This window comes from Caretta caretta, chromosome 7, assembly GCF_965140235.1.
Source record: "Caretta caretta isolate rCarCar2 chromosome 7, rCarCar1.hap1, whole genome shotgun sequence".
Classification (NCBI taxonomy): Eukaryota; Metazoa; Chordata; order Testudines; family Cheloniidae; genus Caretta; species Caretta caretta.
Window position 1 is genome coordinate 120,371,044 of NC_134212.1, and position 27,181 is coordinate 120,398,224.

General features: G+C 43.2%; 1 protein-coding gene across 2 annotated transcripts in view; it reads right to left on the bottom strand.

Moving 5' to 3' along the window:
- Positions 1–27,181, bottom strand: part of CFAP58 (cilia and flagella associated protein 58) — a 141,883-nt gene that overhangs the window by 44,200 nt on the left and 70,502 nt on the right. For both annotated transcript variants that reach the window (XM_048858401.2, XM_048858400.2), the window contains exons 16-17: positions 11,028–11,147; positions 5,194–5,327 (exon numbers count right to left, since the gene is read on the bottom strand). In XM_048858401.2, coding sequence (XP_048714358.2) covers positions 5,194–5,327; positions 11,028–11,147 — 254 coding nt within the window. The remainder of the gene's footprint in view (positions 1–5,193; positions 5,328–11,027; positions 11,148–27,181) is intronic.

The window sequence follows — 27,181 nt, forward strand, 5'->3', positions numbered from 1 at the left end:
CCAGAACACACATAGGGTGTGGCTAGCAGGGAACAAACACCCATGCTCAAAGGATTGGCCTTGTGCCTGGCCCCTGCAGGTGGCTGCCAGGGAGAGATGGCCTGCTAAATTCAACTACTGAGTTTAATCCTTAACTTTTAAACAAAATGATGGGACTGCAGGGCTGGCTCCAGCTTTTTTGCTGCCCCAAGCGGCGAAAAAAAAGAAAGGGGAAAAAAACCGATTGAGCTGCCGCCGAAGTGGAAGGGAGGGAATGATGGGCCCGCCGCCGAATTGCCGCCGAAGACCCGGACGTGCTGCCCCAACAACTGACGGAGTGCCGCCTCTTTCTATTGGCCGCCCCAGGCACCTGCTCCCTTCGCTGGTGCCTGGAGCCAGCCCTGTGGGACTGGCATAAACTGACCAATGACGGGAACCTCTTTATCACTGTTTGTAACTGACAGCTGCAAACATAACCATCCCAGGCAAGGTAAAAGAAATCATGTCCTGAGTAATGTGATTCTCAATACAATTATAACAGGACATCAATTCTAGCTACAGACATACAGCAAAACAGGAGCATATTTCTTTTCTTCTCATGCACAAAAGCTAATATGAAACCAAGGTCCAAACTGTAAACATTAAAAGTGTTTTCAAGAGGACACTTAACTGTTGGAAATGGATTGTTAGACATTATGGGAGCCTCATGTATTGATCCTAAAACTCCAGGAAGGCCATTAGCAGTGAACAATTGTTGATAATTCCAACATCGAGGCAGCTTTATACAATTTGCAGATGGACAAAGGTCACTTGTTATTACTGACTATTTTGCTAGTTCCACCATCAGTACTGTTTGCTCTCTAAAATACAGTTAAGGCAAAGACAAGTGCAGGTAGCTTTGAATCACAGTCAACAAAAATGGAAAAATTGAGTTTGGAGTGTCTGAGGGGGCAGGCTGGGGGAGAAGATGGGTGGAAGGAAAACTGGCTCATGCAAAAAAACATTACTGGAAATCAAACCATCCAACTGCAAAATTACATCATCCCCTAGAAACCTCTCCTTGGGGAAAATATCTACCTTTCCAAACATGACTAGTGATTCTGGGTTCAACCTGAGGCACCATAATGGGGCCTGATTTTTCAGACTGTGTCAAGCACCCACCACCTGAAAATTAGGCCCCTTTAAGACATCACAAGTGGAACACCCAAAAAACACTGGTCACTTCTGAAAATTGAGAGCAGCTGGTTTGAATGCTCAACTGTGCTCTGTGACTGTACAGGGAAATTACCTACCATCAAACTAAAACATTCAGCATTGGCTAAAACACTAGTGACTAACTAGATACAAAAAGATTCAGACACAGCCTGAGGTAGAAAGGGGTGAGAAGTCTAGCAAAGAAAGACTGTAGGTGCAGCTGAGGAGAAGAAAGAAGTGCTTGGGCATTGCTCCTCCCGTCTAAAGCTGTGGGTAATGAATTTCTGCAGCCACAAGGGAGCACTCATGCAGCCCCAATGAGCGTGGTTTTTCTCCAAGGTTCTGCGGCACCAGGGATACTTTATCCCAACACTAGGAATATGCATTCAGAAGAAGAACTACCTCCCCCATCAGGGTGCTGTGCAGTTTGAATATTTGAATATTGAATATTTGAATATTTGTAAAATGCCTTGAGATCCACAGTCCAGTCAGTGCTTGAGAAGCCTTCAGTAGATGCACCTGAGCTGCCCAGTTACCACCCTGAATCCAAACTCCTATTTCTGAGTGAGATAATAGAGAAAGTGGCAAAGGGTCTCCTCCAACCGTATCTGATCAGCACCAATACCGGGACCATCCTAAGTTGATGTCAGACAGAGATGCTGTTGCTGCAAAACAGTCTCCTGACCATGGGCCAGGGCAGCTGGCTGAAGCTCAATCCAGCCATGACCAAAGTGATGTTGGTAAGTGAGGGGATACACTTAGAAGAAGTGGCACACACCACTACATCACCCTCAACTAAGTATGCTTTTTTTGCCTCTGTTTTCACTAACAAGGTCAGCTCCCAGACTGCTGCGCTGGGCATCGCAAAATGGGGAAGAGATGGCCAGCCCTCTGTGGAGATTAGGGACTATTTAGAAAAGCTGGACGTGCACAAGTCTATGGGGCCGGACGAGTTGCATCCGAGAGTGCTGAAGGAATTGGCGGCTGTGATTGCAGAGCCATTGGCCATTATCTTTGAAAACTCGAGGCGAACGGGGGAAGTCCCGGATGACTGGAAAAAGGCTAATGTAGTGCCAATCTTTAAAAAAGGGAAGAAGGAGGATCCTGGGAACTACAGGCCAGTCAGCCTCACCTCAGTCCCTGGAAAAATCATGGAGCAGGTCCTCAAAGAATCAATCCTGAAGCACTTGCATGAGAGGAAAGTGATCAGGAACAGCCAGCATAGATTCACCAAGGGAAGGTCATGCCTGACTAATCTAATCGCCTTTTATGATGAGATTACTGGTTCTGTGGATGAAGGGAAAGCAGTGGATGTATTGTTTCTGGACTTTAGCAAAGCTTTTGACACAGTCTCCCACAGTATTCTTGTCAGCAAGTTAAGGAAGTATGGGCTGGAAGAATGCACTATAAGGTGGGTAGAAAGCTGGCTAGATTGTCGGGCTCAACGGGTAGTGATCAATGGCTCCATGTCTAGTTGGCAGCCGGTATCAAGTGGAGTGCCCCAAGGGTCGGTCCTGGGGCCGGTTTTGTTCAATATCTTCATAAATGATCTGGAGGATGGTGTGGATTGCACTCTCAGCAAATTTGCAGATGATACTAAACTGGGAGGAGTGGTAGATACACTGGAGGGGAGGGATAGGATACAGAAGGACCTAGACAAATTGGAGGATTGGGCCAAAAGAAATCTGATGAGGTTCAATAAGGATAAGTGCAGGGTCCTGCACTTAGGACGGAAGAACCCAATGCACAGCTACAGACTAGGGACCGAATGGCTAGGCAGCAGTTCTGCGGAAAAGGACCTAGGGGTGACAGTGGACAAGAAGCTGGATATGAGTCAGCAGTGTGCCCTTGTTGCCAAGAAGGCCAATGGCATTTTGGGATGTATAAGTAGGGGCATAGCGAGCAGATCGAGGGACGTGATCGTTCCCCTCTATTCGACATTGGTGAGGCCTCATCTGGAGTACTGTGTCCAGTTTTGGGCCCCACACTTCAAGAAGGATGTGGATAAATTGGAGAGAGTCCAGCAAAGGGCAACAAAAATGATTAGGGGTCTGGAACACATGAGTTATGAGGAGAGGCTGAGGGAGCTGGGATTGTTTAGCCTGCAGAAGAGAAGAATGAGGGGGGATTTGATAGCTGCTTTCAACTACCTGAAAGGGGGTTCCAAAGAGGATGGCTCTAGACTGTTCTCAATGGTAGCAGATGACAGAACGAGGAGTAATGGTCTCAAGTTGCAGTGGGGGAGGTTTAGATTGGATATTAGGAAAAACTTTTTCACTAAGAGGGTGGTGAAACACTGGAATGCGTTACCTAGGGAGGTGGTAGAATCTCCTTCCTTAGAGGTTTTTAAGGTCAGGCTTGACAAAGCCCTGGCTGGGATGATTTAACTGGGAATTGGTCCTGCTTCGAGCAGGGGGTTGGACTAGATGACCTTCTGGGGTCCCTTCCAACCCTGATATTCTATGATTCTATGATTCTATGTCCTCGCACCAATGATAAGGATAGTTTACAGTCTCATGGCCCTTAGCAATAATGGCAATGAATGCTTCTTCTCATCTATAGCAGGCCAGGAGATCCACCCCATGCTGGTGGACGCAGATATGGGCACACTGATCCAATAAATGGTAAAATAAGCTCTGACCAGCATTTTTATGCTGACCATCTGCATAAACAGAGGAGGTGACAACTAAGTTACAACTAAGTTACAATTTCATAGAAGGCATGAAAGATAAAAATGTATAAAAACTTGGGCAGGAAGGAGGACACACAGGTGCCAGTGTGTAATTGGTTAAATTTTTTGTTATCTAGGAGTGTGGGACAATGTGATAAGTTTGAAGGAGGTAGCTCATTTTACCTATATAATGTAAATGAAAAACAATGCTCTTTGGGAACCATTTCCGGACCACAATTCAACATCAAGCTGCTGGAACTCTGACCCCCTGCACGACCGTGACATGCAGAGGCATCGCCGGGAACCCTCAGATGAGTGGATCCTGACTGGCCAACAGGAGAAATTTGTCTGTATATTGGGAGTAGTGAGCATAAGAGATTTGTTTGTTACACGTATTCTGTGTGTGTTGCTAATAAATAGATGTTTAAAGCACAGCTGTGTAAGACTCTTTCACTGGGAAAAGGTAACGCAGACCCGTAGAGCCTGGAGCCCCGTGGGAAATGGCAGGTACTTAAATTGGCCAGGTTTCTCCTGGAGCCCCATGGGAAAGAGTAGGTGCCTTACACCCTGAGCCCTCGGTCAGGAAAATGTGGTGGTGCTAAATTGACCAGGTCATGCCTTGAGCCCTCGGTAGGGTATAGGTGGGGTGCCTTATATTGTGTGGGTAACATAGGAATGAATACAACAGCCTTAAAATAGCTCCAGCTGGTGTAACATGCTGCATTGCATCTGCTAAGAGATTCAGACCAAAGTAAACATATCACCCCAGTGCTCCACTCAATGCAGTTTTCTCCCTTCCCAATATCAGATCAAATTCACAGTCCTTGCACTGATCTCCAGGTACCTCAATAGGATGGCCCTAGGCCCTCTCAGAAGTCACCACAATTATGACAGGTGATCTTTGTGAACCATGGAATTGTTCAGTTGTGTTCGTGGGGGAACAGTGCTTTCTTAGTGCCCAACCTGTGATGATGAATCCCATCCTAATGCAATAGCATTCACACAATAACATACAACCCTGAAGCAGCAAATATACTGTAAGTGTTGCCAAAAAAAAGGAGACTAGAGAATGGAAGAACAGGATGGAGAAAGGAAGAGGAAGATGGAAGACATACAAGAAGATGGGAGAAAAGAAAGGGAGGAAGAGGAACATGCGAAAGAAAAACATTTAAAGATTTTTTTTAAAAATGTCTAGACCTGCTCAAGGAGAAGAGGGAAGAACTCTGAGAGCACCCAAACTTTTCTGCATTTATATCTTTGTAGGCACTCAGATGCAACTGAGGTGGGCCATGCCTAAGGTTGAGGGTTAGCTGGAGAGACGGATCAAGAGAATTAACATTATTCCTTACTTGGTCTGCTGTTCCTTGCGTTTCTGGGTTAGGTATTTCTTCTTCACATTCAGGAGCTCATTGCCCAGTCTCTCTATTTCATACTTGTACTCTTGACTCTGTGATTCATACATGTTCAGTTCTGAAGACAAAACCTAACCAACCAAAAGCAAAAAATAAGCTTCACAGCTTCACAGGTTACATCTTTCACACACTCCCTTCTCCCCTATCAGATAAAATCTCTGCCCACCTGAAGACAGTTTACAGAGTTAAAGCTACACTGCGTATTTCACCAAGCAGCTTTTGAGAGACATTAACAACATTTACTGTAGTCCTCCACCTTCCTGGACCCAAATGTGAGCCAAAGACCCAAAACAAGGAGCACAGACAAATAATTAAGCAGGGAGTTTTAAAATGGCATAGGATCCATCTCTTTACCACAAGTTATATTTTCCTAGCATTTCAGTGTCTTGATTATTAATTTCTGATGTATATAATTTTCAGCAGTGAAAGTAAGGTAAAGGCATATTTGTGGGGGTTAGAGAAAACTGTGGCTCTTAAAATGAAAGTTGTCCAGTTTAATGAGGGAGAGCTGAGAGATATAATGTGAGCCGGACATTTCAAAATGCTTACAGTTAGAGTTGTGCTTTCTATATTTACTAATCAGGAGAAAGCTGGCTGGGGCCTAGACTTCCAGGGAGTAGAGCAAATGTTACTCTGGAATCTTTCGGCCATCTGCCTATACCATTACGTCATTAATGTTTCTAACTGAAGGACGATTTTAGACATAGTTGAAAAGTCATCCTCTTCTACTAGCATTAATGTACCTTCTGTTGTGCACCCTTTCAAGACACTCATAAATACCTATTTCATGCAGACTTTACAAGATCTGCCTCATCAGAAGCGAACAGGAACTTTAATATTGCATTTTTGTTCAAGAGGACCCACTGTATTATAGAATATAATTAACTCCACATAAGCAATATGGCATCATCGATACAATTATTGGCATGATCCCAATCCCATTTAAATCAATTAATTTGGAAATAGGGTCATACCAAAAGCACTTTCCTGCTGCAGAAAGAAGAATATTGAGACTAGTCAAAGTTTGGAGCCCTGGCGATGTTCCAGTTAGGAAGAGAAATTGGTGAGAGTCAGGTATTTTCTATGATGCAACATTGTTTATTTACAAGGAACACATAAAGTCCTGCTTCTCCAAATGCAGGAGGAACCAAGAACAATAGGAGCAGTTTCTTAGCTTATAACTAAGGCTACAATTTAGTCATGGAGGTCACAGCAGTCACGGATTCCGTGACTTTACCGGACCTTTGTGACTTCTTCCACCTTCAGCTGACAACAGCTGAAGCGGGAGCTTGAGGCAGGACTGTGTGCCCTTGCCCTGCTGCAACAGCTTGCAACTGCAAGCTGGAGAGCTGGAATCAGGACCCTGCAGCCCCTGCCCTGTGGTTTGCAAGGAGTGGGGGGACTGCAGCCTGGCTGTGCACCCCAGCCTGGCAGCTTCTGCCAGGGGCTGCATCTGGGCTCATGTGCCCCAGCCCCGTGGTGGGAGCTGCAGCAGGGGCTGTGCGCCCCTGCCCCACAGCATCCCTGGGCCGTGCGCCCCCTCCTGGCTGCGCCCCCTGCTGCAGCCGCTGGAGCCAGGGGTCTTTGCCTGACAGTCCCCCCCTCACCCATTGGACTCCATTCCTCCCCCTATGTAACCCTGCTCCCAGTTATTTTTAGTAAAGTCACGGACAGGTCACGGGCTCCGTGAATTTTTGTTTATTGCCTGTGACCTGTCCATGACTTTTACTAAAATAACTGTGACAAAATCTTTGCCTTACTTATAACCCCAAGCCTCCTTAGTCAACAGACCCAAAAATTCTCTCTAGTTTTTTCCAGGGTCACACTGTGCTCATCGGCTACTGCTTGGCTTTCTTGTTTTTTGCCTCTACCTCGCTCACTGTTCTGTCCTCGGTCTCTCCCAGTTTTTTGACTGTTCTCCTTCATACACACACATGCCCACACACCCCTGCCCAAAACAATACTCAGCAAAAGCCTGTGGGTGGGTTCACATACTCCTTTTGTCTTAAGTGGGGGCTTATCCTTACAATAACAACAACCGTACCCTTCGACAGCAGAGGTCCAGAGCATCGAGTGTCCGGGAGCACTCTGTACAGCTTTATTCCAGGCATCTAAGAGTTATTAAGGCTCTGATGCAGCCAGGTGAAACACAGGCAACCACATGGCCACCACCAGTCCATGACCAGGCAGCATTCCTGCTTCATCTCAAGGCCAATCTTCAGAGTTTGATGTGCAGGGATTTTGTCTCAAAGGTGGGCAACATGACCAAAAAGTCAGCAGTGGCCAATGATGACTTCAGTCCTCTCTGGGCCAGTACTCAATGCTACATCCCTATTACTGATAAAGTCAAACCATCCTATACCCAGTAGTCATTGCTGACAATGCATATGAAATGGCACCAACTTCCTTATGTTTTTTTTAAGCAACGTCCCTGTTTCAGATCCACCTAAGAGAATCTGACGTGAGCAGGCTTCATAAAACCATACTTTTGTATATAGTTCCAACTTTTGTTCACTCCACACCGTATACAGGTCCTCCATTGCCGAGGCTGCTAAACCAGTTCTCCTTAGAATGTCTGGTGGGCTGCATCTGTTTGAAGACAATTTATTGCCTAGGTAGATGAACGTTTCAGAGTAGCAGCCATGTTAGTCTGTATCCGCAAAAAGAAAAGGAGTCCTTGTGGCACCTTAGAGACTAACCCATTTATTTGAGCATAAGCTTTCGTGAGCTACAGCTCACTTCATCAGATGCATCTGATGAAGTGAGCTGTAGCTCACGAAAGCTTATGCTCAAATAAATTTGTTAGTCTCTAAGGTGCCACAAGTCCTCCTTTTCTTTATAGGTAGATGAAGTTATCCACTACTTCCATGGGTTTGTCCAGAAGCAGAGATGTCTTGTACCACAACTTTTATGCCAACACTCTGGATTTTTGCTTTTACCCAAGAAATCCTTGGCCCAAGAGCAGGTGCCTCGTGCTGGAAGCTCTCTAGTGTAGCTTTAAGATTGTTTTCATCCTGACCAAAGAGGATGACATCATCCGCATAATCCGGGTTGGTAAAGAAGTTAAATTGACAGTTATAATGATATTTGTGGAGATATGTTCAAGGAAGCAATCTATTGTGCAGAAGAAGAGGGCTGCAGCCAGGACATATCCCTACTTCACTCTGGATCTAGTGTGAAATCTGTGAGACCTGAGGGTACCTCAATGCACCCATGCCTCTGAGTCATTATGTAGGTCTTGAATTAACCTCAGGAGGATATCAGGGACACTGATGCCTCGCAGGTTCTTCCACAAGGCAGCTCTAGCCTTACAGTTACATAAACCAAAGGGTGAGTTCACAGCTATCTGTCTCAGTGAAGTTTTTACTCAACCCATAAACATATGTTGACCTGGCACAGGAGAATAGCATGTATGCCTGTTTGCTAATACAATATTGTGTGTGAGGAAGTAAAAATGTACACAGCAGCAATTTAATGCATTAAAGACCAATGAGAACTCTAAGGAAAACTTTGAATCACATTCATCTTTGCTAAACTCCTGCTTCTATTTTACATTTTTTGCATTTCTTTTCTCTTCTTCCAGATAACTAAGATTTACATAAAAACAGGCTCCTTGTTTATTGAGGGTAAATATCATCTGCTCCTGGAGGATTTTCCCCATGGTTGGTGTAGAGTTGATTATGATGCAGAAATAGAAGATGATGACTTCAACAGGGAAAGGAGCTGAAGGAGCAGATGAACTCTTGGGAGAAGGCTCTTGCTTTCATATAGTCAAGAACAAGGGAAGAGCCCTACATTTCATATAAGTAGAATTGCTTCTCATGATCACACCTTCAAAACGTTTTCCATGAGGCAGCTCTTCAGAACCAGGAAATCCTGATTTCTAGTGACAAGGGGTTAAGATAGATTATTCTTGTCAGCCCTGTAATAAGACGTGAGGCTAATGTACGCACAATGCACTGTGAGAGAAATAACAAGATTTAGGAACAGTTTCCACTAGCATGTTAAAAGGAGTGTGAAAATGTTTTCGACTCACTTATTAGAAGATTTCACTCATTTAAGAAAAAATGAAATTAAGCCGCATGTATCTGTAGTATCTCAAAATGTCCATGTGGATGAGCGTTTAGAGTAATATGCTGTACATTAATATTCTAATTGCACTTTCATTTCTTCTTTGTTTAATGAAACAAATAAACATAATATTACTAAATTCTATTCTCAGAATGCTTAGGAAGCTTACACATTAGTAAAACAACCTCCCTTTGTTTTCCCCAGCAGAGAGGCTATGAATATTGTTATGGACTTTCATACAGAAAGCACAGTTAACAGGTAGCACTGGCATTATACAACACTGTACTGTAGACTAGAGAAATGTCATGTAAGTGCTCGGCAATGTACCCACAGTAACATGTACAGTTCTGTCCACTTCAGAACCAAAACACCATTGGAACAAAACCAAGGGAAGTGGTGGATTCTGCATCTGTTGAAGTCTTCACATCAAGACAGGATCCCTTTCTGGAAGATAAGCTTTAGTGAGACATAGGTTACTGGGTTCAATATAGGGATAACTGGATGAAACTCTCTGCCCTGTGCTAGACAGGAAGTCAGACTAGATGATTCAATGGTCTCTTCTGGCCTTAAAAATCTATGAATCTATGAAAAAGAAGTCAATTTCTAAAATGTAACTGTTTCGGTTAGCCTCTGAGGGCAGACCAATAAACAGGCCCTATATCTTGTCCAAGTAAACCTGTTGAGTTAGTAATATTTATGCAGCATGCTATTCCTGGACTGAAATACAAGGTGTTCTTTCACAGATTTATTTGGATGAAATGGAGGATCTACTTATTGATCTGCCCTCAACGGCTAATGGAAATGGTTAGGTTTCAGACGATTCTTAGAAAGGATGCTTCTCAACTGATGGGCCAGTCTTTGCTTGTAGAGACATTTTATAGTTATTCTTCCATCTTTGACTGTTGGTCCTATTTGTCCTCTTACTTGTATCTATTGACTAATCAAGCTGAGCATATCCAGTTATTTTAATCTTTCCTAGTAAATCAATATTTTCAGCCTTTTGTTATTAGTGCTATTCCCCTCTGAACTCCTTCCAACAGCCTGATGATTTTTTGGCAGTGAGGTGGGAAGAGCTGTGACTCTTAGGCCAGTGTTTCATGGAGAATGTAGGGAAATGTTGAATTATCCTTTTTTGACAAACATCAGAAATATTTGTTTAGGACAAGACAAGACTCGTAAATGAAGAAAACTATGCCCATTCCCCACAGTTAAAAAGTCTTTGGCATCACAGCTTAGTGTGGAATATGGATGCATAAAAAGCTGAGAGGAAACGGCTGAACTGCTAAATAACTGTATAGCCAAGTAACATCACAGGAAAACAAAGGTGTCTTTTGATACGCAGCTATAGTTTAGGAAGTGTCCTATTTTAAAGAGCTTGTTCCATTTTCCCTGACATTATTCTTTCTTATCTTTTCTCACTTGCTATCCCCCTTACTGCACTGCAGTATTATTGGCCAGGCTGCACAAAAGCAGTGAAAGCACTGTGAAGAATTACAGTCTTCTGAAAACCCCCTGACAGTGAAACATTTTTAACTCCTTGCCCCCACCTCCAGCCAGAGATTGAGGCTCAGGTTCTCAGCACCAAAAGACTCCTTGGGAAGACAGCCTTCCCTGTGCAAAGCACTGATGTAGTCCTATAAGCATAGCAGCCCTTCAGATGGATTCCCTTTCTGATTAATCCCATGAAGGGCATCTCTTACTTTCAGTTGCTTGGTCTTCTCTCGGAGGGTGTGTCGGTAGAGCTGCAACTGTTCTGCCGCTTCGGGCCCAGGCTGCCGGGCCAAGATGTGCTTCAGCTCTACATACAGCTTTTCCTTTTCCTAAGAGACAAGATAAGCAGAACAGCAACAGTTCATAAGTGCTCTTATTTGCTGTCACAGTAACAACAGGACAACCTGTATTTATATCAACCCAGCTGAAAGATGCAAGTAAATCTAGCAGCTATTTGCAGAAACAAAGCTGCCCGTGTGTCAGTCTCTGCCTTGCTAGCCATAAGGTATTTAAAGTTGTTGTGATAGCAGTGGGATAGCTCATTAAGGCAAACACCCAGCTAGTTCGTACCAAGAATTAAATATTCTTAAACACTGTCATCAGCAAACCTGCTTTGGCACAGAGGGTATAAAACAGAGTCACCAGAAATATAGTCAAGGAGAAAATTACTTACCAGTAATTGTGTTTATTGTAGTCCCCTTCTCCCACCCCCATCACATTACACTAAGGGATATAGCTCCACCAACCTGGAAGTAAGGAGTCAACCAAACTGTCAATCACAGCCTGTATAAAAGAACCAGCCCGCCCAATTTCTCCTCCAAACAGAATCCTGCAGAGCAAATAAATATATAAGAAAACCAAACAACACACAGCACTAATTGAGAGAGCCCCCAAGGGGATGTGGGAGGAAAGGAAAATTAGGGATGACTATGACAAACACAATTACCAGTGAGTAATTTTTCCTTGTCATATGTCTTCTCGTCCCACACATTACAACAGAACCTATGCAGTACATGGATGTAACAAGCCATAAGTTCCCAGAGGAACTCCATGGCCACTAGAGACTTTCAATGATGAAAGATTGCTTCCAAATATGGTTTAAGGTCTAATTTATTTTACCTGAGTAAATACGTGTATTATGTAAGGTCTATATCATGGCTTTGCACATTTCAATGGGGCTAATGCTTCACCACTCTCAGTGATGTTGCCACCTGTCCAGGTTTTCCCAAAATCATCCCTTTTTTGAAGAGGCTGTCCTGGGAAATTTGTAAATGTGCTCAGTACACACTACCAGTTGTTCAGTTTTATGGGCCTGGGATCATTCTGGATGTCCTGTTTTTTTGTACCTCAGAGATGGCAACCCGACCGCTCAGACTGAGATAATTATTATTATTTAATATAATCATCCTTCTACAAAAAAAAGACATAGCAGGCATCTAAGTTTGTTAGATAATGAGAAAGAATGATCCCCCTTCTGTATGCTGTGAGTGTAGAAATGTTCTTTTACCAGTGTCGCCACGTCTCTCAATACTTGTTGTTTTTCTTGGTACCCTGCTCCTGCGGTAAGGTGATTATGAGAATTTCAGCTATCATTTAAAAAACAAGTTTCTAGCCCTTGTGGTTGCAGAGAAAGGATGGAAAATGTGTACATCCAAAAGGCTCAAAACCAAAACGCAAATAAAAAACTTTTTTAAAAATATCATTTTTAGGCCAATCTCGTGATTTTGGGGGGCCTGACTCACAATTTTAACACTTGAGGTTGTGCTTATCAAATGAAGGCTTAGAACTAGGGCTATTGATTAACTGCAGTTAACTCACACTATTAACTCAAAAAAAATAATCGTGATTAATCGCAGTTTTAATCGCACTGTTAAACAATAGAATCCCAATTGAAATGTATTAAATATTTTTGGATGTTTTTCTACATTTTCAAATATATTAACTTAAATTACAACACTTAATACAAAGTGTACAGTGCTCACTTTATATTATTATTTTTATTACAAATATCTGCACTGTAAAAATGATAAAAGAAATAGTATTTTTCAATTCACCTCATACAAGTATTGTAGTGCAAGCTCTTTATCATGAAAGTGCAACTTACAAATGTAGATTTTTTTTTGTTACATAACTGCATTCAAAACCAAAGCAGTGTAAAACTTCCATGAAAGTTTATGCCCAAATAAATGTGTTCATCTCGAAGGCGCCACAAGTATTCCTCATTGTTTTTGCTGATACAGACTAACATGGCTACCACTCTGATACAAGTCCCCTCAGTCCTACTTCTTATTCAGCCAACTGCTAAGACAAACAAGTTTGTTTACATTTGTGGAAGATAACGCTGCCCGCTTCTTATTTACAATGTCACCTGAAAGCGAGAACAGGGGTTTGCATGAGACTTTTGTAGCATTGGAAGGTATTTATGTGCCAGATATGCGAAACATTCATATGCCCCTTCATGCTTCGGCCACCATTCCAGAGGACATGCTTCCATGCATCATGCTGATGACACCCATTAAAAAAATAATGCATTAATTAAATTTGTGACTGGACTCCTTGGGAGAGAATTGTATGCCTCCTGCTCTGTTTTACCCACATTCTGCCATATATTTCATATTATAGCAGTCTCGGATGATGACCCAGGACATGTTGTTCATTTTAAGAACACTTTCACAGCAGATTTGACAAAACGCAAAGAAGGTACCAATGTGAGATTTCTGAGGATAGCTAAAGCATTCCACCCAAGCTTTAAAAATCTGAAGTGCCTTCCAAAATCTGAGAGGGACGAGATGTGGAGTATTCTTTCAGATGTCTTAAAAGAGCAACACTCCAATGCGGAAACTACAGAACCCGAACCACCAAAAAAAGATAATCAATCTTCTGCTGGCGGCATCTGACTCAGATGATGAAAATGAACATGCATTGGTCCGCACTGTTTTGAATTGTTATTGAGCAGAACCCGTCATCAGCATGGAAGCATGTCTGTGGAATGGTGGTTGAAGCATGAAGGGACATATGAATCCTTAGCGCATCTGGCATGTAAATATCTTGCGACACCGGCTATGACAGTGCCATGCAAATGCCTATTCTCACTTTCAGGTGACATTGGGTTTTCTGGTAAGCAGGTCAATTGTACTGGAGAAAGTTGGCAGAAGGAAGTAGTGATCTTCTTTAGAAGTTGTTGAGGAAGACAATGGCCAATGAAAGTTAGGGTAGGGCTGATGAATGATGCAATCCTGACACAAAGAGCAAAGGAGAAGAGAGCATGGATAGAACATCCCCAGTTGCTTATCTGATCTGGAGAGGGAGCACTAGCGTGCTGACAGGGTCCAGAAAGGAGAGGAACTCAGGAGATACTGAACTCAGCTAATCCTCAGAACACCTGAAAGGCTAAAAAACATGGATGGAAAGTAAATAGAAAGAGTAGAAAGGGTGTGGGTCTGGTAAGAAAAGCAGGGCCCTGGATATCATGTCATCACAAGGTGAGTCTGGAGCCTGACAGACAGAAGAAGCTGTAGTGTTATACTGGGACTCCATGAGGCAGATTAGGAGACTGTGGGGCCAGTGAACTTCTGGACATTTTTTGTAGAAGATGCTTATCCTGGTCAAGTCTAGAGTCTAAGCACAAGGGAGCAAGCATTAGAAAGGCTGCCTGCATTAGGTCTGGTCCTCTCATTTACAACAAGTTGTTTTGTATTTGGGGGCTCATTTACTGTATCTCTCTCTGTGTTTTTTTATCCTTTTTACTCATTTTTTAATTTAAAAAACTCATCTTCTATCTTATCCTTCTCTGCTCCCAGGAGAGCTGGAAGGGGAAAAGAAGCATGTTTGAACAGAAACAGAACTAAACGACAAGGAATGAATAAAGGGATCTAGACTTCCAGGTTGAAGATGACAAAAAGACTGAGTAGGAAGTAGGCAGGCTTGGTCATTTAGACTGGCTTTGATGAACATCCTTTTCACCTACCTGCTTCATGGATAGTGCAGCTATCCTTATTGGGGATTCTTTTGTGGGTGTGAAAAAAGGAGACCTACAACAGTGTGTAACTGCTGTGCATGATCTATATTCATCACTCAACATTGTATGGTACCTGGGCCAAGATTTTCAAAAGTGAGGCGTGATTTGGGATCCCTCAACTTTTGGATGCCCAACCTTAACATCTTCACAGGGCCTGGTTTTCAGCACTTTCTGAAAATTGGGACCTTTTAAAGCGTATCTAGTTGAGCATCCAAAAATCACAAGTTACTTTTGAAAATCCTGGTCTTAAACTACGATAATTTATTCAGAGGTACCCCTTATAAGTTTTTATCAATGCCTGGTAGAAAACACAAAATCATCACTCATAAAGTGTGCAGATGACATAAAGTTTGGGGGAATGGTAAATAATGAAGAGGACAGGTCACTGATACAGAGTGATCTGGATTGCTTGGTAAGATGGACACAAGCAAACAATATGCATTGTAATATGGCTAAGTGTAAAATTATACATCTAGGAACACAAAATGTAGGCCATACTTACAGGATGGGGGACTCTATCCTGGGAAGCAGTGACTCTGAAAGAGATTTAGGGGGCATGGTGGATAATCAGCTGAACATGAACTTCCAGTGGGATGCTGTGGCCACAAGAGTAACACACTCCTCGGCTGTATAAAAAGGGAAATGTCTAATAGAAGTAGGGAAGTTATATTACTTCTGTATTTGGCACTGGTGCAAATACTGCTCAAATACTATGTCCAGCTCTGGTGCCCACAATTCGAGAAACACGATGATAAATTGTAGAGGGTTAAGAGAAAAGCAAGAAGAATGATTCAAGGATGGAAAACGTTCCTGATAGTGAGAAATTCAAGGCGCTCAATCCATTTATTTTAACAAAGAGAAGATTAAGGGATGATTTGAATACAATTTGTAAGTACATACATGGGGAACAAATGTGTGATAGTGGTCTCTTCAGGCTAACAGACAAAGATCTAACAAGATCCAATTGCTGAAAGCTGAAACTAGAGAAATTCAGACTGAAAATAAGGCATACATTTTTAACAGAGAACATAAGTAACTATTGGAACAACTTACCAAGGGCTGTGGTGGATTCTCCACCTCTGGCAATTTTAAAATCAAGATTGGAAGTTTTTCTAAGGCTATCCTCTAGTTCAGAGACGAATTGATTTAGGGAAGTCCTCGGGCCTGTGTTAAACAGGAAGGCAGACTAGATGATCACAGTGGGCCCTTCTGGCCTTAAAATCTAAGAGGTGTTGTGATTTTTTCACAGAACAACTCTTCTGTAACCAGGCAGCCCACTGTAACATGAACTACAATTTGCACATGCAAAGCATTACATGGAACTTTCATTCTGCTGCACAGAGTTTCACTATGTCTCTAAAAGTGACTTCTAACATTTTTTGTTACTTTGGGTTCAAGCTTTTTGTATGTTTAAAAAGCAACAGCAAATGAAAAAGTGGCCTTGTGAAAACCAGGCTTCTCTGTGTTAACACTCCATCCCTGAATGTATCACAGATTTGTATTTTGGGAGCGTGTACTGGTAATTTGGATAAATATGGACCAGTTGATAGATTGAAGGTCTTATGTGCAATTGTTTTCCAATTTATTTCTCTCCTAACCTACTACAAGGGCCAACCAAGCTCTTCAAACATTGTGCAATGGGGTGTATAATAACCCCATTTAGAGACAAAGCGTGCAATTCTATTATAAAGAGAATCTATCTCATGCAACAGAGACTCATTAGCTGTCCGATGTGTATTGTTTCCATAGTCCAGCAGTGGCAGAACCAGCTGTCTTGTAATGCATATCCTGTCCTTTATTGCTAAGCGCTGTCCATTTCTTTTATATCTAGTCAATTAATTTGTCACTGGGTTAGAAGCACCATATGTCAGGGAAACATCAAAAGAAAACCCTGTATACTTAATTCTTTCCTCATCAGCAAAAGTTTGTATTCACAGGTTGACACTTCAAAATATTCTAACATTTTAGCCACGGATGCAACAAAATGTGACTTGTGTATCACGTTGTTTACCTTTCAAATTACTTTAAAAACACATATAGCTGGAATAAATTTAAGTCAGAATACAAAGTATATCTGATACTATCAGCAAAAGTGGTGCAGTTATCCCCACACATACATATTTGGGAATGCCTGGCAAAAACAAAGCAGCATAAAATAACTGAGAAAGAACCCTGAATTTTACAATGCATAGTCGGGGCTTGGGGATGGATGAGTTGAGGAATATGCAATGTAAACTACACCTGGGTATCTCCTTTATATCCAGCCACTGGCTGGTATACTGACTATATGGAGTTACCAGCCAGCGCTGTCTGACCCATCAGCAAATGGTATTCAAAGGAGTGCTGATTTCAGTTGTGATATTTCCTGTACTGCAACCACTGAAGATGGCTCCCTGCTGCTGTTTGGACAGCAGCTGAAATTTACCCCTCCTCGCTCCCTCCTTAGTCTCCAGGGGTGAACCTAGTGGAGATGGGGCAGACAGAAATCAATCCTCCACCTACAGGAAGGCCATAGGGCTGCAACCCAGATGGTATTCCAAGTGAACACCTGGAGTAGTAGTTAAGACCCCTCACACCATTTATGCATGGGTAATGCTACAATTTAGTCACAGGTATTTTTAGTAAAATTCATGGACAGGTCATGGGCAGTAAACAAAAATTCACAGCCCATGACCTGTCCATGACTTATACCATAAACATCCCTGACTAATCTTGGGGGGGGGGTGGAGGGCCGCTGCTGGGGGGGCACCCTGGGGGCCCGCTGCTGAGGGGGGTCCAGGGCCATCGGCTCCAGCTGCCAGGGGCTGCTGAGCAGCGGCTGCTCCGGCCATCCCAGGACTGCTGCTGGAGGCCACCGACAGCGGCTGCTCCTGGGGACCGCTGCCGGGGGCCACTGACAGCAGCTGCTCTGCCCATGTAGCCTGTGGCAGGGGGTCTCAAACTTTTTCTTGTTCAGGCCCCGCACAACATGCTATAAAAATGCCAGGGCCCAGCAGGGGAGGGGGGGTGGGAACTCAGGGCTCCAGGCTGGGGGTGGGAGGGGTGGCAGGGGACAGATCCTTGGGCATAGGCATCGTTTTACTTCTATTTGGGGGGGCAAGAGCTGGCAGGGCTCGAGCCAGCTCCGCAAAATGGGGTCCAGGGAGGGAGCGCTACCTCCACCCCCTGATTCACTCAGGAGGCCACCCAGCCTGTCTGGGCTCTGCGGGGATGCAACCAAAAAATATAACCCAATGGGGGGGGCTCAGTTCAAAAAGTTTGAATACCACTCAGGGTGCAGGGAAGGGGTAGCTAGGGGCTGTGTGCAGGCAGGGGGGTAGCTCAGGGTGCAGGCAGGAAGTATCTAGGGGCTGTGTGAAGTGAGGGGAGTAGCTCAGGGTGCAGGCAGGGGGGTAGCTAGGGGCTGTGTGCAGGCAGGAGGGTAGCTCAGGATGCAGGCAGGGGAGTAGCTCAGGGTGCAGGGAAGGGGTAGCTAGGGGCTGTGTGCAGAAAGGAGAGTAGCTCAGGGTGCAGGCAGGGGGTAGCTAGGGGCTGTGTGCAGGCAGGGGAGTAGCTCAGGGTGCAGGCAGACCTCTGGTTGAGAACTGCTGGCCTATAAGGCTAGCCTGCTTGCTTGCCTATATATCTATATCTATAGATATAGATATATATCTTTTCTTATGGACTTCTTATTTTGTTATGAATTTGATTATTTGTTTTATTATCATAGATTTATAGGTTTATATTAAAGCATTTTGGCTGTTAACGCAAGGGACCTACAGACCACATCCTGTATGCTGAGCTATGGCAAAGTTAGCAGACATATGTTCGGGACCTTTCACCTAGATAGGTGGTGATGAGCTAAAGCATAAGGTTCATATATGGCTGCGACCTTTAACATAGCCAGATAAAGGATGCTTGAAGCAGGGTGGCATAGGGGGCTTCCTAAGTTCATACCTTATTGAAACTTAACAGGTAAACCACAAGGAAAGAACCAAAATAACTGGGTAGGACAGAAATAACAAATGTGAGAATGAGCTAATGTCATTAATATGTATGTATATGTCATCAGTACGCACAAACTATGGAGTAAGTGTTCCCTGACATTTTGTGGGTGAGGAAACTAAGTCTGGACATAGAAGGAGGGCTCAAGTACTCAAGCCCTATAAGAGAGGTGACCCGCCATGCCAAGAAAGTTTTTTTCTAAGCTTCCTAATTTCTAAGCTTATGGGTTCCTAAGTTTCAAGCTTCAAGGCTTCTTTGTTTATTAGTCTATAAGTCTGTTAGTTCTTAATTGTAAGTTTAAGTCAGTTAGTTAAATAAACCTCTTAAGTTAGCTTCAACAGCTCTTAGGTCTGTAGCTTCTCCTAAGCTCTACACCTCCCACTCAAGAACTGAGAAACCTGGACATGAACTTTCTTGGCATGCCAGAAGCAAGGCTGGTCCTTTGTCTCTCACCACCAGGTTATCAAGGAAGGGTGTAAGTATATTAATCAAAAGCTTTAGCGTATAATATCACATGTATCTCTAAAACAATATTACTACATTTGTAACTCTAATTATTACTCCATTTATCTCAATAAACATCTTTAAGGCTACATTTGTCTCAGTGTAAGTGCCCTGTCATACATCTCATCTCGAGAGTCCCTGCAAACTCTGTGTAGCCTGATTCTGGGAGAAGAACCTTATTATCTTCTGATTAAATTAATTGGTGAGCCTATAACCCATATTATCCAAATTAATAATATTAACTTCCTAAAATCAGGCACACTGGTCTCTGGGACCAGCCACACTGGCTGCTACTTGGGCGGTCCATGGGGTCAGCTGCTTGGGCAGCCCTGTGGTCAGCCACACTGGCTGCTGCACAAGTCATGGAGGTCGCGGAAAGTCAGGGAATCCGTGACTTTCCACGACCCCCGTGACAAACACGGAGCCCTTTGCATGGGTCTTGGGACACATGATCCATGGAAGTGCAGACCCAGTAAACCCTTCCTTGTCACATTACAAACTACCCCTCTGTGCCAGACTGCAACTGTAACACACAGGTGGAAAGGTGGCAGATTTGGAGTTTCCCTACAGGAGTTAAAAGCAGTTGGAAAGCACAGGTATTTGCTTGCATTAAGTAGGGCAGATCTCAGTGGCAATACCCCTGCCTACTGAGGAGGTATGGGTAAGATCCACGAGGCTTCCCTGTAATTCAGAGAAAGAACAGGAGGACTTGTGGCACCTTAGAGACTAACAAATTTATTAGAGCATAAGCTTTCGTGGGCTACAGCCCACTTCATCGGATGCACAGAATGGAACATATAGTAAGAAGATATATATATAGATATATATATATAGATATATATATATATATACGTACAGAGAAGGTGGAAGTTGCCATACAAACTGTAAGAGGCTAGTTAATTAAGATGAGCTATTATCAGCAGGAGAAAAAAACTTTTGTAGTGATAATCAAGATGGCCCATTTAGACAGTTGACAAGAAGATATGGTAACTTCCACCTTCTCTATATGTATGCATATATCTTCTTACTATATGTTCCATTCTATGCATCCGATGAAGTGGGCCGTAGCCCACGAAAGCTTATGCTCTAATAAATTTGTTAGTCTCTAAGGTGCCACAAGTACTCCTGTTCTTTTTGCGGATTCAGACTAACATGGCTGCTACTCTGAAACCTGTAATTCACAGAGTTATTGCTGCTTAGCTTTCATGGCTAGGAGAAATGTAAGTTCCTCTAGCTCAGAACTAGGCCCCAAAAGCTGAAGTCTTTATACAGTCCTTTGTGGGCAAAATTCCCACCAAAGTCAGTAGGAGGCTAGAGCTTTGTTCCAGGATTGGGCTCATTGTTACAATTATGTACCGTTAGTGATGCAGGCGAATATACAGCTACGGCAAAGTGATGAGACCACATTCATTGTGCGTAAGCAGTGCACATTGGGAGTCTCAGATTAGGGGTTAGAGTCAGTCTCCCGGAGTTCTGAAGAGGATTTCAGTGCCTCTTTGGTAGCTGCTGTATAATTTGTGTAAGTAAAACAGAATTATTTTAGAACAATCTTATCAGTCTGAGATTTGTTTTCCAGGAGAGCTCAGAGGAGCCCACAGATCTGCCTTTAGGCTATACTCTGACAATATGTTTCTGTGTCTCCAAGTCTCTGTCCCATTTACCCTCCCGCTTTTATTTCCTTCCTCCTAATATGAACTAGCTGCTGTCTTAGATTCCTGCATTCCCCTGGCCATCTTACTCTGCACTTGCTGAGTGAGAGGAAATCATTTCTTCTGTAGAGATCTGACTAGGTATTTGGCAAGTTCCAAGGGACTGATTCTTTAGACTCCCACGGTCATCAATTTACTCACTCTGTGGTCAGGCAGAAGCACCTTACCAAGCACTAAAGATATGTCTATATCCGAGCTGGAGGTATAATTTCCAGCTCAAGGAGACATACCCACGCTAGCTCTGATCCAACGAATGGCCTAGAATGTGGCCATGGGCAGGGCGAGCAGTGGCAAGGGCTAGCCTCCCCAAACACAAGCCCAGGGTCTTGGATGGGGTTGTATTCAGGGGAGCTAGGCCCTCCCACCACTTGTGCTGCCACAGCTACACTTCTGTTTTTAGGCACTAGTTTGATGAGAGCTAGTGTGGGTATGTTTACTGGAGCTGGAAATTACACCCTCCAGCTCCAATGCAGATGTCCTCTAAGGGCTTGTCTACACTTACAGCACTGCAGCTGTGCCATTGTAGCACTTAGTGAAGACGCTACCTACACTGACGGGAGAGCTTTTCCCATCACCCCAGTTAATCCACCTGCCCGAGAGGTAGAGAAGCCCTCCAGTCAACATAGAACTGTCTACACTGGGGTTAGGTTGCTTTAACTGTGTTGCTAAGGGTGTGGATTTTCCATACCCAGGAGTGATGTAGTTATACCGACATAAGATGGTAGTGTAGATCATAGAATCATAGAATATCAGGGTTGGAAGGGACCTCAGGAGGTCATCTAGTCCAACCCCCTGCTCAAGCAGGACCAATCTCCAACTAAATCACCCCAGCCAGGGCTTTGTCAAGCCTGACCTTAAAAACCTCAAAGGAAGGAGAGCGTAGGTAACCCATTTCAGTGCTTCACCACCCTCCTAGTGAAAAAGTTTTTCCTAATATCCAACCTAAACCTCCCCTACTGCAACTTGAGACCATTACTTCTTGTTCTGTCATCTGCTACCACTGAGAACAGTCTAGAGCCATCCTCTTTGGAGCCCCCTTTCAGGTAGCTGAAAGCAGCTATCAAATCCCCCCTCATTCTTCTCTTCTGCAGGCTAAACAATCCCAGTTCCCTCAGCCTGTCCTCATAAGTCATGTGTTCCAGTCCCCTAATCATTTTTGTTGCCCTCCGCTGGATGCTTTCCAATTTTTCCACATCCTACTTGTAGTGTGGGGCCCAAAACTGGACACAGTACTCCCGATGAGGCCTCACCAATGTCGAATAGAGAGGAACGATCACGTCCCTCGATCTGCTGGCAATGCCCCTACTTATACAGCCCAAAATGAAGGCTAAGCCTGCTTCACATAGTAGAAATTACTGCTGCCAAAAACTGCTCATTTTGCTCGCTCTTCCCATGGAGAAAAGACTGTCAGTGACTGATATCTCAGCTCTTTGAGCGACATTCCCTTATATTCCCAGAGTGCCACTCAGCCATTACTGCAGTCACAACCCAATTCCTTCTGTAGGTGACAGTATGCATCACAGAAACCAGTAACTGGGAGCAAAGTTCTGTGTTCACTTAGATGGCCTTTTCTTATCTGCTCAGGATGCTGGCAAACTCCTGAAATGACCCCAGTAGTTTGTAGCCAAGTGTATGATTTTGAACTAGAGGTGATCAATGATCTGACCACTAATGAAGATGTATTTGCAGCAAAAATACACCAGAAAGCCCCAATTCTCTCATAGTATCAGTGTGGCCTTCTGGTTAGATATTTCAACAAATGTGACTAGTACGGCTGCTACACATCAACAGCCTTCTCAACCAGCTCTGCAAAAATCCTACCATGCACCGAGCACTCTCCCTCACGCAAAAAACATTTCAATCTGAGTAAATTTCCTTTGTGTTTGTTCCTGTCTCTAGCAACAGGAGCACCACAGCCATCAGCAAAAAGAAAATAAAGGAAGGTGGAGTCGTAAAGCGAAAATGTGCCACTTACTGTACCTTACCATCTCCCAAAACACTTAACCAAACTGGAAATCCTTATTTTAATTAGTAAGGGGTGAAAAACAGCATAGCGGCTCTGCAAGCGCATTGCAGTCAGACATGGCTTTGCTGAAGAAAACAGTTAGTCAACATGCCACAGGGGGTTTCTTGTTTATTGGCATTATAACCAAAATGTCAGAGCTAGGCTGAACTCCAGAACCATTTTGTTTATGATGTCATGGAGTATTACAGCCTCTTAGATGGGATGAAATCCCCACTGTGAGATATTAAATAGGTGGCTAGAATCTGGTTTAAAATAAGACTGTATATATCGTCATAGTCATTTTCCCTTTATAAGCAAGGTACTTTTTTTATATATAATACAGTAGTTCTTGGCTCAGGATGTCTATGATTAGGAGTTTTGTGAGGCATATGAGAAATTAGCATACAGTAACCTTCACGATTTTTGTAACAATAGAAGAAATTTGCCTCTAGCACTTCGAGCTATGTACCATATGAACTTTCTCAATAAACACTTTTCAAAAGCTCTTGCTCTTTCTCCTTGTCTATTTTAAATATGTTAAACACCTTTGCAGTTGGGGCAGCTGTCTAGAATAGCCTGCATTTATATCATCAAGTAGACCCTCCTTTAACAGTCTTGGGCACTATTTTCACAAACTAAAACTAAATCAGGCTTGAAACAGAACACTGAAGTCCCTCCACAATGTGGCAGCACTCGCCCGGATGTCCTGCAAGGAGCTCCTCCTTAAATGGTGCAACCAAACTGAAAGGAAGATTGGCATGATTTCCCTGCCTTTGCTGGAATTTGCACCACTCAGGACAGTGCTAAATTATCCCTGCCTGAGATGATTTATCCCTCCGGCTCATAACAATGCTTCTGAAGAGCAAATTTGTTTCTCTTGGAGTGGAGCAGACTGCACCAAAATGACTGGCATTTTCAAAACAACTTAATGAGGGGAAAAAATACCTTGGAGCCTCTTATAAGGTCTTCAACCTCAACCCTTTCTCCCAATGGCACAAGCTGAACACTACATTATCACTGTCTTTCAAGAACAAAGTATAAACATTTCCAGCAAAAGTGCAGTTGCTTCCTATACATTTATTTTTGCCAGGTGTTGTTCCCTGCTTCTTTGGGTGTGGGTGAGAAAGCTGCTTTGTTCAACTTGGAAAACAAATGTGAGAGATTCTCTCCGCTCCTCTACCTCAGAGCTCAAAGGTCTAAGACACAAGGTTTATAAAAGGCTAAGGGAGGGGGGGAAATACATAGGAGCCCCTTACTAAAATATTGACAGCATTTCTCTGATTGCTAGTTATATGGGGCCAGATTGTCAGCAAGTATAAATCTGTGTGGCTCTGTTGATGTCAATGTTTACCTTTGTCATGGCAAAAAATGAAGGATTAATGATCACTTGTTCTTTTCTATATGTTCACAAGGACAAAAAAAATGAGATTTGGTGAGCTGTTCCTTGAAACTGAGAATTGTGGTGAAAAGGCATGGACTTATTTAAATGCTCTATCTGACTTCAAGGTCCTTGCAACTTACCCGAGCTTTGGTTGAACAGAGTTCTAAACAAACTTCTGTTTCATCTTCTCCTAGGGATTTGTTTTAAAATATTTTGTAGGATGGCTAGAAAAGGTTGATGCAGATCCCATCAACAAGGAGTCTAAATATTCTAAATGAATAAGTCAGAAAGGTAGACAGTGTGATACCTTTGACTGGGCTAATAATTATACACAAACTTTCAGGACACAAAAAGTCCCCTCAAGTGAACATCAGTTTGCTTCGAAAGCTATTGCACTACAACATTGGTTTAATGATGCAATGGCTCTTACCTAGCTGACTGCAGTCTAAACGCTCAGACTAGCAGACAGACTTAGCAAGGTTCTGGTGCGAATGAATGCTTAGCCTTGTAGGCTAGTGGCTCAAGCAGCAGAGTAGGGCTTGAGAGACCTGGGTTCTAAGTCTACCACGAGCCTGCAGGATAATTTCAATGGAGTTAAGCACTTAACCTGCTTAGGTGCTTTTGGGAAATCCCACTAGGTAACTTTAGGCATCCAAACAGCTTTGTCAATATGTTCCTTAATAGCCCAAGTCCCATTGCCTTTCTATGAGACTTAGCCTAAACCTCACAGCAAAACACTGGGACTTAGGCTTCTAAGTGCCTCCGTCACTTTTGAAAATGGGACTTACGCACTTTTGAAAATATTGCTTCTTGAATATATATTTTATAATTCCAGTCCTCTCTTAACACTACAAAATACCTGTCTATCAAAGTAGCAAAAACTCCTTGCCTATGCCAAGTATCTTACTGAACGAAGAGCTGTCCCCTGAGAGTCTGTGGAACCCACTGAAAGGCAACAACATACGCAAGGCATACACATGGCAATTCTGAGATTATTAATTTGCAAAAAAGAGCTTCCCCTCAGTAGCTGTAACTTGAACTAAAATCTGATGTGCACTAACAGCTCTTAGCTTTGCCGGTGCGTGTTTACGAAGAATGCGGAGGAATACTACTAAAGAGAAGGGAAAAAATGTGGTCCTTATTGTCAAGCAGAAGCAACTGCTGTACCCACAGAATATGGGCCTGGTTATGTTATGTTTTTAAACTATGACCTCCCATGTGTCCGATTTTAAAGACATCAGGCCATAAGAGATTTTATTAACAGTGATACCTACCTCCTCCTCAAAATGATCTAGTTGTTGTTGCATATCTTGTCATCTGTGTTCCCCCAACACTGACACTACTCAGATTCTTCTGGGTAAGAAACTGAAAGGATTTAAAAAAAACCCACTTTGCCTGTCACTGTCATATGTCATTTTTTAAATGACACACACAATAATCATCCATCACTGAAGGTGTTGTCACGGATTTTACATGTCCTGCCACTCGGGACTTTTGAATACATTCGCCCTGTCGGAAAAACGCCTGTCAAGTGGTACCTGAGTAATGGGGATTTTCAGCAAGCTTTGGGTTGGGTGCTTTAATGTGGATTTGTGAATGCATTGCTATACTGTTGTTGCTGCACTCCTCCAGTAGTTTACTTTCTCTAAAAGGGTCTGGATGGCTGACAATCTAGACTGCATTGCTAACACCACAGCAAACTTTGTGCATAGCAATGTATTTATTCAGCAGAACAAGTAATTTACCTTTCCTTAACGAGATAACTATTTGATTAATATACTTCACCCTGAGGTGCATAGCAGATTTATTTGTTTCCCAGATATATGCTTGAATCCAGGGATGAGGAGTAAACATTCTTTATTCAGTTCATTTGTTACTTACTGGACCAAATCCTGAAGTCTTCATTCATACTTTATTTGTGCAAAACTCCAGCTGAAGCCAATTGCAGTTTTCCCTGATTCAGAACTTCAGAAGTTGACCTATTACATGTAGCGTTTGCCGTTTAATAGCACTTTGGGTTAATGCTCACGATTCACGGGTTCAGATCTGGTGCAAGATTCCAGCAAAAGGAATGTGGTGGTCTCTGTGACTTCCGCTTTTCTGCTAAATTGTGTGCATTCATCTCATCCTCCCAACCCACTCTCTGCCTTTTGTCCTTTTGCATCCTGTCTGTCATGTAGACTGTGAATTCTCTGGGATGCCTGTACATGTACATGCCTGTACAGCACTTACAACATTGAGGCTCTAATCCTTGATTAAGGTTCCTGGGCGCTACCAGAACACAAGTAATTAATATAATAATGGTCTCCATCACCACAAAAAGAAAAGGAGTACTTGTGGCACCTTAGAGACTAACAAATTTATTTGAGCATAAGCTTTCGTGAGCTACAGCTCACTTCATCGGATGCATTCAGCGGAAAATACAGTGGGGAGATTTATATATATAGAGAACATGAAACAATGGGTGTTACCGTACACACTGTAACGAGAGTGATCACTTAAAGTGAGCTATTACCAGCAGGAGAGCAGGGAAGGGGGGAGGAACCTTTTGTAGTGATAATCCACTGAATGCATCTGATGAAGTGAGCTGTAGCTCACGAAAGCTTATGTTCAAATAAATTGGTTAGTCTCTAAGGTGCCACAAGTACTCCTTTTCTTTTTGCGAATACAGACTAACACGGCTGCTACTCTGAATCCATCACCATAGTATCTGAATGCCTTCCACCTTTGACATATTCATCCTCTCCATACCCCTGTGAGGC